The sequence below is a fragment of the Gavialis gangeticus genome, unplaced genomic scaffold, assembly GCF_001723915.1.
Source record: "Gavialis gangeticus isolate Ggan-Ray unplaced genomic scaffold, GavGan_comp1, whole genome shotgun sequence".
Lineage (NCBI taxonomy): Eukaryota > Metazoa > Chordata > Crocodylia > Gavialidae > Gavialis > Gavialis gangeticus.
In genome coordinates, this window is record NW_017729008.1 from 42,972,684 (window position 1) to 42,989,660 (window position 16,977).

At 52.3% G+C, this 16,977-nt stretch overlaps 1 protein-coding gene and 1 long non-coding RNA gene across 3 annotated transcripts in view; both read left to right on the top strand.

The window, feature by feature from the left end:
* The window catches only part of UBE2H (ubiquitin conjugating enzyme E2 H), a 67,642-nt gene extending 62,402 nt beyond the window's left edge, over nucleotides 1-5,240 (top strand). For both annotated transcript variants that reach the window (XM_019509673.1, XM_019509671.1), the window contains exon 5: nucleotides 5,069-5,240. In XM_019509673.1, coding sequence (XP_019365218.1) covers nucleotides 5,069-5,193 — 125 coding nt within the window. In that variant the 3' untranslated portion in view covers nucleotides 5,194-5,240. The remainder of the gene's footprint in view (nucleotides 1-5,068) is intronic.
* Nucleotides 5,241-5,357: 117 nt separating this feature from the next.
* On the top strand, nucleotides 5,358-9,559 carry LOC109292281. The gene is made up of 2 exons (XR_002096089.1): nucleotides 5,358-5,656; nucleotides 7,476-9,559. It is a non-coding gene; the product is annotated as an uncharacterized LOC109292281 (long non-coding RNA).
* The last annotated feature ends 7,418 nt before the right edge of the window (nucleotides 9,560-16,977 follow it).

A 16,977-nucleotide genomic window follows, 5' to 3' on the forward strand; every position in this document is an offset into this window, starting at 1 on the left:
TGCATCCACAGATGCATCTCGAGCAGGTCCAGAGAGGTGATCCTCCCCCTCTATGCGGCACTGGTCAGGCCGCAGCTGGAGTACTGCGTCCAGTTCTGGGCGCCGCACTTCAGGAGGGATGTGGACAGCATGGAGAGGGTTCAGAGGAGGCCACTCGCATGATCAGGGGGCAGCAGGGCAGGCCTGGGGGGCTTTTAGAGGAGGCTGGATGAACACCTTGCTGGGGTCATTTGACCCAGTACTCTTTCCTGCCATGGGCAGGGGGTGGGACTCGATCTGCTCAGGTCCCTTCCGACCCTTGAAACTATGAAACCCCATAAGATTGGGCCACTAATATAGTCCATGGCCTGTTGTGACCTATTTATACAACATTTCTAAAAAGATTACATGAATATATTGTCTCAAATATATAAATATAATTAGAAGTTATAATCCCTATTCCATGATGATATCTTCGAGCTTTAATATATCTTAAATTCAAACTATCTTTATATAGGTTTTTTTATATTTAAAAAAAGCATCTTAAATACGATTAAATAAAAATCTGATTTTATTTTATTTTTTAAATCACTGATTTTTATCTATCCTGGTCCTGCTCCACTTGAGACTGCTACAGTAATTGTTTGTGGGTTGTAGACTACTGGCAGATAGGCACAAATGGGTTCACAGAACTAACATTAAGAGGGTTTCTAGGGCACGATCATTTTGGAGTTTCTAGAGTTGAACAAGGCTGCAATCCTTTTGCTACTGGCTGCCAGAGAGACTTAATTGGTCATCTCCATTTTTAGTGGGAGCTCAGCTTCTAAGCAAGGCAGACAGTTGAGGATAACCACATGCAGTTGTTCCTGTCTTGACTTGCATGTGGCTGTAATCTGTCTGCCCCAACCATCTATTTCTTCTGCTCCTCTCCCGGCTCACAGGCAGAAATCCTTGAGCAGGCTGCTTTCTTTCACTATAGCTGCATTTTCTCATCCTGCAGCTCTACTGTCATGTAGCTGAACAACTCTCACTCTTACTTTTCCAGCTTCATTGACTCTCACCCCCACAGCCCCAGCTGCCGCTTCCCCACTTGTTTCACTGCTCACACCCTCCCTTCCTTTCTCCCACTGCAGCTACTCAGCGTGCAGCATCACCAGCCGTGTCCAAGAGCAAACACGACTTGTCTCTCCGAGTGCTGCCAATTGGTGCTTTCCTCTGAGCACACAGATCGTGTTTACTGTCTGTCTGGAGTCCTCTTCCACCCCAGACCCTCTCCTATCCGGGATCTGCCTATTGGGCACCACTAACCCTGCTCTTGTTAAAATCTGTAATGCCCTTGCCAAAGCTCAGCACAGCACCCATGCTCCTCCTTGACCTGTCAGCTGCCCTCAGTCATGCTTTGCGACAGCCTTGTCTGCCCTTAGCTTCCATGAAACATGCTCATGATGAGGTCCTTGTACATCACTGCAAACCACTTCAGTATTGACTTCCAAATCCCTGCTTCGCCGTTTTTGCTGCAGTGCCCACTGAAGCCCGACTGGCCTTTTAGATGCTGTGCTGACATGCCTCGCTTGTTTCCTTGTCTCTGGTTTGTACCCGTTGGTTGCCTTATGGAGTGTGGACGTGGGCTGTTGATTATGGCATGCAAAGGGGTAGAGCTTCACCTCGTGTCATACTCCACAGTAACTGCCCATGTGCACACGCTTACCCCAGGGTAAGAGCAAACTAACCTATGGTAGCTTTAGCCCTCTTATGTTGCAAACTAACCTACCAGGGCTCCACTTCCACTTCCCGCAAGGCAAAAGCATGGATTTGGGTAGTTGCTATGAAGCAGTTGCAGGGAAGTAAATACCCTGCCTCCATTGATTGATTGAGGTAAGCTGCTTGTATGTCCAGGTAGTTAGGCTCTTTGGGAGGAGAGAGTCTACAATTTTGTTTAGTACCCAACACAGCGGCAGCCTTGCCCACAGGGAGGGCCCCTAGCTGGTCTGGAAACACAGCGGAAAGCTGCCTTTTTGGAACAGATGGTTCTGTTCCCCAACCAGATTCAGTGACCCATGCCCTTCCTTAGATGAATCCCCTCTTGGAAAGTGCATCACAGATAAAATGTAGGGGGCCTGATGGTGTGAATCTCTTCACATTGGGTGCAGAGGCCTTGAAAGCCTTCCACAGCTGCTAGTGTTACAGAGCAGGCTGTAATGCTTTATTTAGCAGCTCTCCTGAAGCTGACTGCAGCAGTCCTCCTCCCAGCCACAGCAGAGCAAGCGGGGTGAATAATACATATTAAGCTATACAAGGGAAGCCAATTGTGTTGTCAAACACTGACTTAGGCTTTCATGGGAGTTGAGTCAACTGGCTGGAAGGGGAAGCTGAAGTGCTTTTAAATGCTGAGGGCCCATGCTGTTCAGCAGTAAGTGCATCTGGTGGCCTAATTCTGTCCTCTGTGCCATAAACCGTGGCTGCTTGCAGCCTTATATCCTTACCCACTCCCAGATAACTATAAATGAGCTGTGTGACAGCATGGAGTGGACTACATGCAGCTCTGCGCTGCCTCTAGTAGTTTGAAGGCAGGGGAGGAGAATTGGGCGTCATTGGTTTTAAGCTCTGGCTCAACCGTGGCCATTTCAATGGAAGGGGCAACGTTGTTGGCACCACCTAAAGAGTTGCTTTGTTCTCCGTCTTAGTACCTGGCATTAAATGCGATGCCTGCAACTTTGTATGCACGTCTGTCTCCTGATGTGCCACGTAACCAGGAATTGCCAGTCAAAAAGCAGCAGTCTGGGCTCTTGAAAAGGGAGAGGGGTCATCCAGGGCTTGTCCTGCCTGCCTCCTTCCTCCCCTGCCAGTAGAAATTTAAATAAACTTGCACAGCATTTTAAGCTCTTTTAGGCTGGCACTTTCTGACTGGAGTCAGAATACATTCACACCTCCTAGCTGGGGCCTTGTGTGTTAAGTGTAAAGGCGAGGCTATTACTTCCTTCCTCTGGTTCTTCCCAGCACCTTGTCTTGCCTCCTAGGGTATCCTTTTCTCTTCAAAGCTGCCTAAAGAGTAGCTGAAATCCTTTCACTCCAGAGCACTCTTCTGCTGATGTGCCTCAACCCCAGCTTGGGAGGGATCAGACCTGGATCACTGAGTCTTCCTACCCTGGTCACCTGGAGGATGTGGTGCATCTGCCCTCTCCGCCCCAGGCAGAGGAAGGGGCAGCCAGCTGGCTTGCAGGTCATTCCCGACCGAAAACACAGAGGCTCCCAGGCTGGAGGGGTTGACTTGAACTTTTGAATGCTGGCCTGCAGGCACATATTTGAAGTCCTCTCCATTCTCTACAGTGCCTGCAAAATTAGGGACTGCCCTTTTTCCTGGGATCTTGGGTGGAAAACGCCAAAAGCCTCTTGTCATCCGCACTTGTGGTAAGGTGACTAACTCCGCTCCACGCCTCCTTCAGAGGCTGGATCATTGCAGTGTGGTCTGTATGGAAATAGCTCGAGCCACGGCTGGCACAGGAGGAGTGTGCATGCCTGCTGGAATCCAGTCCGACCAGTTTTCTGTTGCTGGCTGTTATTCCAGGGGCCGTTCTAGGTGCCCATTAATAGTTTCAGGGCTGTTATTGTAGCCGTGTTGTTCTAAGGACACAGGCAGACAAGGTTCTTTGGATAAATGTGATATCTTTTATTAAATCAACTAAATAGTTGGAAAAATGATTCTCCATGAGTTTTTGGGCACCCTTTTCAAACATAGGGAGACACTGCTGGCCTCCCTATGCCTGAAGAAGGGTGTTTGTGCCTGAAAGCTTGCAAAGAACAATTTTTCCAACTATTTGGGTAGATGTGAAATATCTTTTATTAGACCAACTAAAGAACCTTGCCTGCCCATTAATAGTGCGGGTCTTGTCACTTCCTTCTGGGAGCCAGGAACCACTACAGCAGCTGAGCTTGTGTCTGTTCATGACTCTTGGGTGTTAAATGTCTAGAGGTTGGGGGCTGCAGGTTCCCCGTGGAGAGCCTTCTGCAGTTCTGCCTTACTAGTCAGTCCATTGTTGTCTGATAGCAAGGCATGCAGTGCCAGGGGTTTGTCTCAAGGGATCAAGGGGAAGCATTTTAAGGAGAGGTTCTCTTGCTTTTGGTTGGAACCAGTGGCATTTGATCCATTATTCCTATTTTTCCTGCCCCCCTCACCTTTTCATCCTTCTGTCCTTCTCTAGAAGCTGTGCCAGTACCATCAGCTTCTCTAATCCCATAATTTAGGGATCTTCATCTTCTTTGGAGAAGAGTATTCGGGGTTCTCCCTTCACGTTGGCAGCCACGTGTTCGGCACTGCATCCCGTTCCCAGCGGCTGGGCTTCCCTGTAGGAATGAGAGCAGTGAGTCTCCACCCAGGTGCCACGGCTTCAAAAACGAAATCCATAGTCAGGGTCTTTCTGAGTTCTTTGAACAGAAAAACTGCTGTAATTTTTTTTTTTTTTTTCCTGTAAGCCAAAAAAAGAGGCATCCTGCCCTCTTTCTCCTTTTCCAGGAAACCCATGATCACGTCAGCCACGACACTGTCTGCACTGCTTCTCCTCTCCTACCTCTTTCCTGCCACAAACTGCAGCTCTTATCTCGTTTCGTGACTGATTTATTTTTTTGCTGACTTCTTGGTGGTTTTTCTCCTTTTGATCATCATGTTGATCCCTAATTTAGTTGCTATTCCTGTGATAAATGGGTTCTTCATAGAAGAGGCTTTTTACGTGAGCATGTGTACGCGGCTGGGAAACGAACTGCCTGGTCTCTCCAGCTCCAAGTCCGGGACTCTGTAATACAGATGTCCTATCCACCCACGTGCCTCGGGTTTTTTATCCGTTATCAAAAATCTCGTGCATCCCTTTGAAGTCTTCACTGCTGGCTACTGTCAGATGGAGTGCCAGACTCGATTCACAATTGATCCGAGGTGGCGTGGCAGGACCTGTGTTAACTTTTGTAATCCATGTGTCTTATGCATCTGTCACTACCCCAACTGGTAAATTTAATTCCACAGCCCAGCCATGCTTTAGATCTTCAATATATGCTGATTATACCCTCTCTCTTTCTCTTTCCCTCCTCTCCCCATATACAGAATACATTCAGAAATATGCAACAGAAGAAGCACTAAAAGAACAGGAAGAAGCCACCGGGGACAGCTCATCAGAGAGCTCCATGTCTGACTTCTCGGAAGATGAAGCGCAGGATATGGAGTTGTAGTAGAAGAAGCGACCTGCTTTTCAGAGAGACTATTATTTCCTAACCATGAGAAGCAGACTATAATATTCATATTTAAACAAAGCAATTTTTTTTATTACTAAACAAGGTTTTTATGAATAATAGCATTGATATATATATATATATATATACACACATACATATATATATATATCACCCTTTAGATCTTGATTTCTTGGTCATTTCTCAAACCCAAGGTGCATAGCATATTCCCACATTCCATTTTGGTAGCAATATGCAGCCCGAATGCATGCATTCATAATTCCATTTGGCCAAGTCCACTTGTGTGCTACTGAACTGTCAACTAAAAACAGCTGCTCTGGTAGGTAGGGAGTTAGTAAAGATTTTTTGTTGTTGTTGTTGTTTTTTGGTTTTTTTCCTCCTTTTTATCAGTGTTTCCAAAGACACCACCTTGGATGCTGATGCAGCACAGCGCTTTCTCAAAGTAAGAACCTGGGGGATAATGTCAGGATGTGGAGATAAGATGGTGAAATAAAAGGTGCTCCTTCAGGCAACATGGCTGATCCTATTTTATGTGGAGTCATGTTTAAAAAAGATGCACGAGCTAATCGGAGCATTGAAACTTAAACACTTTTCTGACTTGGATTTTAAGTATGTGTTTATATGTGGACTCTTGCCCTCTGAAGTATAGGGACCTACAACCACTGGTCTGTTTAGTTTTTGGGGTTTTTTACTTTTGAAAGCCTTCCTCTGGACATCTATTCACTTTCTTGGTCTGGATTATGAGATGTTTCCTTTTTGGGGGAACCCCCACCCCACAATGGTATGTGAACAGTGCTTTAATATACCTGGAGCACACACCAAGTCAAACCCTCGCTTTATCATAGTTTGGAAACAGCTGCCATTTAATGGCTTCAAGCTTGCCTGGGGTTTCTTTTTGCCGGCTTGAAGTATGGCTAAAGACCTCACAAAAAAAAAAAAATCTCCATCTCCTGAAAGTGTTTTCTGACCAGATGGATAGCCTTGCTGAGAGCTTCAGACCCATGAAGATTGGTCCGCTGGCCGTAGTCCACGAATCCATCGGCACTCTCATTCTTGGTTTCCTTTTTTCCCCCTTCTGCAGCAGCTTGATAGCCATCTGCTTGTGAGTGTACAACAGACAACTCTCCAGAGTTGAACAAAGGAAAATGATCTAGGAAAATTTTAAATTAATTTTTAAAAAAATTTAAAAGACAATTTTGGGGAAACATGCAAATCTTTTTTTCCCCTCCCCAAAGACTTTTCTGGATGAAGATTTTTTTTTGATATTTCAACATGCTAAAATGTTGGTTTTGGGGGGGGTTTTTTTGTTCATTTTTAGTTTTAATGCTAAGAAAACATGAATACAGTAACTTGCCTACGTGGGGTGCCAGTATACTTGAATTTGGAAAATGGCGCATTTGAAATGCCAACTAAGACGGATTTTAAAACCGGGATGTTATCTGCTGTATTTGTAGGGTTTTCTGAGGGGTTTGGACAACCAGTTACTTTAACTTTTGGGACAACCTGCAAGACTGCATGGAATTCAAGCCATCCTGAGAGACCATCGAACTGAATTTGCATGTCAGACTGGACTCAGTAAAAAACAAAAAAAAGAAGAAGAAAGTTTTCCATTTCATCACAAGTGTTTTTTCCCTTTTAGAAATGCCCCTGAGTTGCGTCAATGAGGTTGGAAGATACAATCCTATTTTTTTTAATTCATAAAGCACAATCAGTTTTTTTTGGAAAACTATAAAGTACAATTTTGCTTTAGCATGATTATTTTCCTTAATAAAAAAAAATAACCTACAAAGATTTTACTTATTTTATGTTAATTACGGGCATGAAGCAAAAGGGGTTGTTTTTTATTTCCATCTGCTTTTTTTTCTTTAAAAAAAAAAAAAGCAGTAATGTAGGGCTGTGGTTTGTTACTGTGCTGAAGTTCTCTATCTAGCATTTGTGGCTTGTTGGAAGGGGGTAGTATTAAACTATTTAACATGTAATGGTGTACGTTAACTCTTATCTAGCACGCTGTTTTCTCATTTCTTTGGGGAGGGAGGGGCAGAGTTTTTTGCTGGCACTGTTTAACTTGCTTACCTGCTGGACTAGCAGTTTGCTTAAGCTATAACTTTAACTGTAGGTGCTATTTAGGGGTAGACAAAAGTGCTGGGTGGTGATATCAATTTAAAAACAAAAAAACAAAAAAAACAACAAAACAATAAAAATTTGTATTTTTTCAATATTGTATAAACATAGTGTTCTAATTCCCTCCATTTTTTTTCCAGGTAACTATGTCCCTCCCTCTCCCCAACCCCCGGCTCTATTGGCTAGCCGGGTTTTTCACATAGAGCACTTGCGCGCACACCTTCCTTTCAAGAAGCCCGTTTTTTCAGTAGAAGCAGGTGTCCAGTTCTAAGCATCCAAAGGAATTGCAATGAGAGCTGCCGCTGTCTAAGGCAGGCTCCCGGGAGAGCAGGCACACGCCTTACTGCCCTGATCTCTCTGTTGGAAGGTGCACGGTGGTTCTGTTGTCCAAGCCGCTCCGATTTCCCCCGTACCTTCTTTTATACACGCAGACACTTGTGGGTCTAGATCTGGAACTGTGTACTTCAACTGCAGCGCTTTTCCTCGGACATTTAATTGAGGAGAACGGTGGAGTTTGTAGCCTTGCCTGCCAGATGTTGAAGGTTCACCTGTTTCGTGCTGGATCCCTTCCCCCTTGCGGTGATGGCAGTAGGGAAGGAAGCCTGCAGTAAGCTATCGTTTGCAAGGATCCAGCCTCACGCGAAATGCCGATTTTTTTTTTTTTAGAGGATAAACTCAAATGGATTTGACTTATTTTTTTCCCAGATGGGAACAGCTGCTTGTAGCCTCATTCCACCCGTCTCCTGTGAGCACCATTCTTTTGACCTCCTTCCCCTTCTTCAAGCCAGAACAGCCTGTAAATACAACTACTCCCACCTAGTCTTCAAGGGAAACATGGAACTGCTTTGAAACCGGGTGCCCTTTTTTTTTCTTTTTAAGTTTGGTTCCTTTAGAAATGCTAGCAGACGTCTCCAAGTACCACTGCCACTTTCTGCGCCCCCGCCCCTGTTCTGATCACTCGACTTCAAAGTGTCAGCTGGATGGGACTCGCTAGGCCTGCTCCAGCAGAGCCGTGTTTTTGATACGTATCCTCATAGTCTGGATGAACCTCCAAGTATGGAAGTTTCTAAGTCACCTGCTGCAACCATTTGGGGATCTGGCTCCTTTGGCTTTAGATCTAGTAGCTTACCACCTTGGTGTGTCTTCTCCTCTGTACAAAATATCACAGCTGCCATTGATCAACAGATCTCGCGCTCCCGCCTTGAGAAGGTCCATACATTTGCCAGCAAGGCTCATCTTTAAACCTTCATCAGAAATGGGTTTTAGCTCATCTGGAGGCTTCTGAGTATTGTATTTTTTTCACTAGACCTTCCATTGTGACAACTCTATACTGTGGGAGGAGGGGACCCAAAGGAGGGAATATTGGAAGAAGTGAATCTTTCACAGAGTGAATCCTGGATGCAGATCGGGAGCGTTTCCCCAGCTCTGCTTTTCTTGTCTGGTAACACGTGCTCGCGATCAGGAAAGCAGCGAGTCACGTGTGGCTCCTTGTGCTTCAGACGTCCCAGTTGGCCAAGTAGGTTGAAGGGAGCGGAAGCAACTGTGCAGTTCATGTGCCACCTCGCACAACCCACCTTCACCCCACATGCAAGGCAGAGAGAACGGAGCTCCGTGCCCTGCCTTTCTCTCCATCCCTCCTTCTGCAGCATGGATGAGAAATGCTGGAAGCTGTGCTGCACTTGGCTTGCCCTGGCTTCTGCTTTGCAGGTAGATGCATCGCAGCATTTTGATGCATCAGTGCTAGCTCTGATTAGCAAAGACCCTACCACGTCAGAGCTGTTTCACATCACGCAGGGGGCACTGGGGTTGCGGGGGTTGCTGGTTTCTTATCTCCCCCCTCCCCCCCGTTTATATATCTATCTTATCTATTTTTTTGCTTCCTTTTTGCCCATCTTGAGTTCTGCTGGCACTTTAGCAGGCGTGCGTGTGGCATGAGAAATGGCCATTATTTTACTGACTGTATTTGGTACATATTGTGTGATACTTGAAGAGATCCAGGGTGTTGAGCCCTCCATTTGGAGTCTAAGCTTTTTGGGTTCGTTCTTTTCTTTTTTTCTTTTTCTTTTTTTTTTCCAACCCCCTCCTCCCCCTTTTTCTTGCATTGTGATGATGTAGTGGGCATGCCTGTCACCATGACAAATGCCTCTTCTATAACTTTTCTCAAATAGTTGTGTATAATTAAAGAACTGTAAACTTTTTTTAAATAAAATATGTATATACCTTGCTCTGCTTGCCTTGCTGCTTGCTGGGGGCAAAGTCCCACTCCGTTGGGGAGTGTCTGCAGCCCAGGGACACTGCCGCCGTTCCTCCACCACCCACCGAAGCTGTGTAGTGCATCATTCCTCTAACCCTGCGTGAAATCCTGGTGCTCACTTGACAAGCTGCAGCCTGTTAATCTGGGCTAATTCTTGAAGAGGTGCTCAGTTTACGGCTCCTGTTCCTATCTTCAGCGCTCCCAAGATGCAAGGAGTGGTTGGAAGACTAGATACTGCTGTCCATTCACCACCAGTTTATAGGAAAAAAACAACCTTGCTAAGGTAACTTAATGAAAGCACATTCAATCTCTCCTATGGCATTTGAACCGGAGTACTAGGAGTCAGCAGGTTTCTTAGCTGCCAGTTAATCAGGCTGGCTTGAAAATACCTGGGGTTATACTCTGGCAATGAGAGTATTGGCAGACTCCGACTGGTTTAAAAATTGGCCAGTAACAAAAATAAGCCTCGTTTGGTGACTCTCAACTGGGGTGCGGGGAGATGCTTGTAAGGGTGTTGCACAATATGAGCCCTGAAGTGTGAGGGTGCCTAAGTGTGATTCGTAAGATAAGCCCAGAGATCTCCAAAAGGGATCAATAGCGTCACAATCCCGCCCTGGTGCAGACTTTGAGCTCTTTGCAGCAGAGGAATTGCACTAGTATATTTTTTTGTGAAAAAAGTATGAAAATAAAGAGCTGGTGTTTTCCAAGGGGGACTAGTAGTACCTTGCTCTGGATCTCACCTCTAGCCAACACTAGATGGTGCCATTTGCCAGACTTCCCTCGATGTTTTAATGTGCTGAGAAGAGAATTCGTGAACCAAAGCTCTGAGTTGGGCAGTGTGGCTCCTAGGGAGGCATCCTGTCCGGAGAAGTGCCAAACGAGCCCGTAGGGGCAGCGATTGGGCGTGCGGCACTTAGATCAGGCCAAGCACCGGACTTTACAAAACGGGGGATGGGAGGTAAAATCGGGCACCGCGCTGCTTTGCAGTTGAACTTGGCCGAGGCCCGGGCTGAGGGCACTGCTAAGAGTAGGAGGCAGAGACCACCCTGGGGAAGTAATTTGTGGGCAGACGGTAGAAAAGGTTTGCAAGGCCACTGGCTACAAGCACGGATTTGCAAATAAAACATGCATCAGCTTTATGCCTCCACTGTCCTGGCCCGTGCCATGTGCTGCTTTTAAGTGGACAGAAGCAGTTGGAAATCTATGCATATATATTTATATATAATTTTTTTCCCCCCCCCCGGAAGAAAACTTCTCGGAAACTTTAAGCAAAGAAACAGTCTCCACTCAGCTGCCGGCACAGCTGCACAATAAGCAGCAGCCAGGGATTAGAGCCGCTTGCTCAGTGAGTGAAACAGCTTTTCGCTTTAAAATAAATACCCGGCCTTGACGCTTCTCTGCGTTTTTCATGAAGGCAGCGCCCCATGGCAAACTCTGGTGCTCAGAGCGAGTGGGCCGATTCAATCTGAGCCGGTGGACTGCACAGAAGGAACGATATGCATGATGGAGACCTGTAGGAGACCTGTGCCTGCCTTGGCTGGGACTGGGGGTAGCGTCTCCTCTGCGGTCATCCCCTTACCCTTACGGGAGCTCCTTCCAAAAATCACAAGCCCTCCCTGGTTGCGGCTGGTGGGGCGGTGCTCAACTTGGGGCTTGGTCAGGGCTTTTATGGAGGTTTCCCCCTGCGGGGTGGCTAAATTCACCGCCTGTTCCACGCTGACCGAGCAAACGTGACCCTGCTCCCAGCTCTCCTCCAGAGAAGCCAGATCCTGGAGGGCATCCACACGGTTATGGTGGTGGGTGTGCAATATCCTGAGCACCTATATGAAGCTCCAGGTCCCTCGACATGAGTCCAAAGAGGAGATGGCATCGTGGCCTTGACCGCATCGTTCTGCTCATACCTTGATCCCACGTTTTCGGGGTCCATTTATCGTAGTCAATAACTGAGGACTTCGCCTGGAGTTTGTATTAGGCATTTTTCTGCCCCGAGCTGGACCATCAAGCTGCCTTGCATTGGAGACATGGACCTCCTCTTGTAGGAAGGGGGAAGTGGCAGGTCCCAGAACTGATTCCTTGTGCAGAAGACGAGCCCCTGCTGCCTACGTGTCCACCATTCCCAGTTACGCTCTTAAACTGGGGAGACAGGCACTTCCAATGATGGCTGCAGCTTCCTCCTTCCAGGACCTTGGCAGGCAAATGCCTTTTAACTAACAAATACGTATTCCAGCGAGGCAAATCCTTGCAGGTAACCGTGATGGGAGCAGTTATCTTGGTGGTCTCTAATGTCCTGGGCTCAGTCACCCCCTGAGCTGGCCTCGTCCCACTGACCCCAGGGGATTAGCTGCCTGACACCATCACGTTCTCTTCTTTTTCAGGCCTGAAATTAAACCCCCCTTGCTTGTTCTGGATCCAAAAGAAAGAGGGATTTTGTAGGGTAGTTGTCTGCAGAAGAATGGCTGGCTGCTCTCCACGGGGAGCCGGGGGACTGGCGAGCAAGGTGGTCGAGTGCGATGCACTGCGTCACCCGGGGGAAGTTGGGAGAGGGGCTGGGGACAGTCTCCAGCCTCAGTGTCCGATGCGCCCTTGGCTGGCCCCTGCACGCTGGGATCGGGCCCCACGTCGCCCTGCACGCCTGATCTGGCACTCGGGACCGAGGGCTCCCTGCGGCTCCGGAAACTCGGCAGCAAGCAGAGCAGTGCCACCACTGCCCCACCGCCGAATATTTCAGACCTGCAGGGAGATGAAATGGTGCCGTGGGTTGGACCTGGCCTACAGGCCCAGGGTTGGGCCCCCGTATCCTACAAGAGGGATGGAGGGCACGTCGTGGCGCTAGGGGACCGCTCTACCTAGCTGGAGACCCTGGGGCGTCTCTCTGATGCTGCCCAGCCGCGGGCAGAGAAATGGCACCGACGTGGAGCCCGCTGGGCTCCCAGGCCCTCTCCCCCCTGGGCTGCGTGCGCGGAGGGGGAATCGCCGCTGACGCCAGGTGTCGCTCCTGTGAAGCAGGAGTCCTTGGGTGCCGATTTCTGCTTTACGAAGTGGGAGAGCACCCGCTGTAACAGGACTCGGGGGAGCAGGAGCCTCTGTCCTAGAAGGCGTCCAGCTCCTTGCACGCCCGGCTTGCTGGATGGCTCCTGTTGCTCTCCGCCGACGAGCCCGACTTGCAGCCCACTCCCTCCTGGCGGAGAAGAGCCGTGTCCCTCCATGCAGCGGGTCCCCTGTACGGCCCCTCAATTTGCAATGCGAGGGTAAAGTCGCTTGTGCTCAGCGTCACGCGAGAGCCATCTACTGGCCACCGTGCCTGGCCGCGCCCTCGGCCCCAGGCTCCCGGCCCCCATGCCCAGGGGCCCCCGTGCTGTCGGGGTGGCTTTGATGCAGGGCAGGAGCTCCCAGCTAGCTCCGTAGGACGCGGCTGGCACGTGGGAGCTCCTCTGTGCCCTGCTTTGCTGCTGGCGTGGGGTCCCTGGCAAGCAGGAGGGCGCAGAAGCTGGCAATTAGGAGCTAGCTGCTGTTTTCAGAGGATGGGGGTGGGTTTCCCCGCGCCAGAGCCCTTCTAGTTAGCTCTCGACCTGGGCTGTAGTGGGGTTGCTACCTTGCCCCTTGCTGGGGCACCGAGGCCGCAGCAGGGCAAGGCACCCTCTCCCTTTGCTATGCTCCGCCTGGGCACCGGCGGGGATGGAGAGGCCCTGTTTTAGGCCCCCGGGTCCCTGCAAAGCATCAAGGGGTGCCTAGCAGATCTAGGCACCAGTCCTGACCCCTCTATATGCACCCGTGGCCTTGGCTGGGATTGAGCTGAGGCTGGGCAAGCCCCTGGTTTGAGGGAAACTGAGGCACACACCATGCTTTGCCTTGGCCCTTTTCAGCTTGTCCAGCAGGTGGACCTCCTGCTCTGCCTCCTGCGTGCCCTGGGCTGCTCCAGCCTGGCGCCGAGCTCCTGCATGGCTGTGCAATGTGGCCCCGTCTCTCCTCCTGCCCCTCGGGGCAGGAGCCAGAGGTAACGGGGCTCGCTGCGCCTGCAGCTGCCCCCAGCCTGCAGCTCCCTGCTCCGCTCCTCCTCGCTGCCCAGTGCCCGGGGTGGAAGTGGGACACAGACATCGCCGCTGGGTTTGCCCCGAGGAGCCAGGAGCCGAGGGGGGCTTCCCCTGCTTGCCCTGGTGGGAGGCAGCGAGGGGCAACCTGGCTCGGGGGGTCCCTGCCTTCCCGCCCCTTCCTCGTGCTGGAGCACTTAGTGTCAGCGGGTCCCCCTGCTTTATTCCCTGCGATACCCTTGATGACTGTCCCTTGCGGGCTGCAGAGCCAGCCCCCAGCCCCGGGATGGCCGTCCTGGCTGGGTCTCCATGTGCCACCCAGCCCAGCTGGCCCCAAGCCCCCCTGGAAAAGACACCCGGCAGCTTGCAGTAGCACGGCGGGCTGGACCCGATGCCTCGCGAGCAGCAGGGGGGAGAGCAGCCGGCTCGGCGGCTTAGCAAGGTGAGGCCGGGTCACCCCGGCTGGGCCAGGCCGGCGGCAGGCGCCCCTGGACAGACCCAGGGCCCCAAGCAGGGAGCGCCCAGGGCCTGCCCGCTGGGGAGCAGGGAGCGCCCCCAAGCCGCAGCAGTGGTCCAGGGACTGGGGTGGTGCATGCGCCTCTTTTCCACGGGCCCCCCCGTTTTATGCAAAGCCCTGGATCACGAATAGTCCCCGAGCCCGTGGTCAAGACAGAGGTGCCCCAGCCTGCCATGCGCCGAAGGACCTTGCTACCTAGAGAGCCCCTTGCCGGGCGTCCAGTATGCCCAGTCCCTCCCCACGCAGGCCGGACTCTGGTGATATGTCTAATAAATCCCCCCCATCGCTGGCTGCTTGCCTCCGGCCTCCCCTGCTTCGGCTACAGCTGGGCTCTCGGCTGCTACCCTGCGCCGTGGTGCTGACCCCATCCCACGAGCTACATCCCGATACCTGCTGGGGGGCAAGCGACTCTCCGATCACGGCCCCCACATGGGAAACCGAGAGGGGCCGAGACACCCGAGCCCGCTCTGTTCGGTCCGGCTCTAGTTACAGCCCCATTGTTTCTCCCCGCCGGAAAAAACGCCGTCAGCCCGAGCCCGATCGGTGGCCATTACTAATGCATGATGTTCTGGGGATGGAGGCTGAGCGCCAAGCCCGGGGCCAGGCGTTTTGCTGCAGCGCCGGGGGGGGGTCAGGTGGGGTCACCGCCGGGCTGCTGGTGCTGGGAGCTTGTTTGGTGCAAAGATCCCTCGAGCCTGATCCTGTTTGGGGTAACCGAACCCAGGGGCTACCTGGCCTCCAGTCTAACCATTCAGTGCCGCTGCCCTGGCACGTGCAGCTGGGAGCGCGTACATCCACATCCGGGGCCTGGCTGGACACTTGGAGGGTCAATGAGGGTCTTCGAGGCCCCGCACTGTCCCCACCAGCTTCCCGGGCCCCTGGGGGCTGCTCGCATCCCTCCGGCTTCCAGGATGCTGCAGCGCCGTTCTCCTCCCAAAGCCTGCGCTGGCCGCGTCTCCCCGGCCTGGTGGGCACCTCGATGCTCCCACTCCTCCGACGGCCCCTCCGGTTCCTCGTTCTCCCGCCTGCTACGTTCACAGCCTTCGCGGGTCCGTGGGGCTCAGCCGCGCGCCCCGATAGCGAAGGAGTCCTCTGCGACAGCCGCCCAGGGGCGCTCTCCATTTGCAACCTGCTTTCTCTGTCTAGGTCAAGCCCCTGCCCTAAGCCTCCTTCCTGCCTGCTTGTCTCCGGGCATCCGCGGGATCGACCCGCAAAGAAACCTGCCGCCGACCGAAAGCTTTTTCGTAACGCCTCCCCACCCTCCGACCCTGCTCGCCCCGATGCTGGTAGCAGGCGGCGAGTCTGCTGGGAAAGGGTTACCTCGATCCTGTTGACTCGTTTCCCCCGACGCGGACAAAGAGAGCCGAGCCCGTACCTCGCTGCAGCTAGGATCCAGGGCGTGGGCTACGGGAAAGCCTCGTCTCCCACCTGTTCCCCTCTCCTTTGTATGTCTTTGGCCTGCACCTTTGCAAGCGTCTGCGAGTCGGCGAAGGCCGCGGTCGCTCAGCCGAGCCCAGGGGCAGGTGGGTGCTGAGGGGCCCGTCGGAAGTCGTGGGTCGGAGGGCAAAAGTTAGAGACGAAAGCAAGAGGCAGGCCCAGCGCACCAGGCTGAGCTTGGGGAGAGCCCAGACGGCAAGAGCCGAAGGCCAGAAGATGATGCAGCAACCCTGGGCGGGTGAGCTCCTCCTGACGCCCGTGCCTTCGGTCCATTTGGGGACCAGAGCAAAAGCAGGAGCTGCTTGGGGTGTGGGGCTAGGACTCCCCGCCCCTGCTCAGGGGGCTCAGTCCAGGACTCCCGTCCAGCGGCCACCTAACCCCAGAGAGACGCGGGACTGCAGGTCCTCGGAGAACGGCTCAGGGAGGCCCTCCGAGGATGTGCCATCCTGCTTCTGCAGGTACCCAGAGGGGAAAAGCAAGCCTCAGGCAGGTTGAAGGGAGCCTGAGCTCTGGAAAGGGGCAGGAGGTCTGATACAGCCCCATGCTCAGCTTCCGCTCATAGGCCTTGATGTTTAGCTACTTTGGCTATTTTTATCCAATGTGTTGATTCACCCGGGGTCGGGGGAAAAGCGGGCGCTGGTGGCATCGAGTCCGGCTGCATCCGCAGAGCAGAGGGGCCGCAGGCTGGGAAAGGAAAAAGCGCCTTTCATGAGTCAGGCCAAGGCGAGACGGGCCAGGGGTCGGGTCAGGGGCCGGGAGACGTGGGTGTGAAGACGGTCGCTGAAGCCATGGGACCGGGTGAGACAGACCGGGGAGGGTAGGACCCGCTGGCAAAGCCGGCCCAGCACGGTGAAAGCCACGGGGTGGGCAAAGAGAGAGAAGAAACAGGGCAGGGACCGGCAGCTGGGGGGTTATGGGGGCTGGATGGACCCGGAGACCTCAACCAGGGCGTTTGCAGGGCAAACTCTGGGACTTTGAGGGGACTCGAGCGAGGGACGGCGTCTCTGTTCGGATGGGCCCGGTCTTGCCTCGTCCCAGCCAAGGGCCAGGACCTGGGCATGGCAAGCAGCAGCTTGGCCTCCAAATGCCTGGCGAGGTTTGGGGAGGCTGCTGGCCCGGGCGCGATGGACCCCCCAGGCGCCGAGCGCAGCGATGCTCCCCACGAAGGCCGGCGAGCTGCCTCGTCCTCCTGCGCTCCCACCCCGGGGGCCACGGCGGGGTCCGAGCCCTGCTGAGGCGGCTGTTGCTGGGGATTATTAATTCAAGGGCTCATCTCGTGTGACAGCCGCCGCTGCATTATCTGAGCCCATCGCTCCCCCTCTCTGCGGTGCAGCGGGAGGTTTGTGATGCTGAAATATTTATGGCAGCTCAGACACGGAGAAGGCATGAAGTCACCCGGTGTGGCG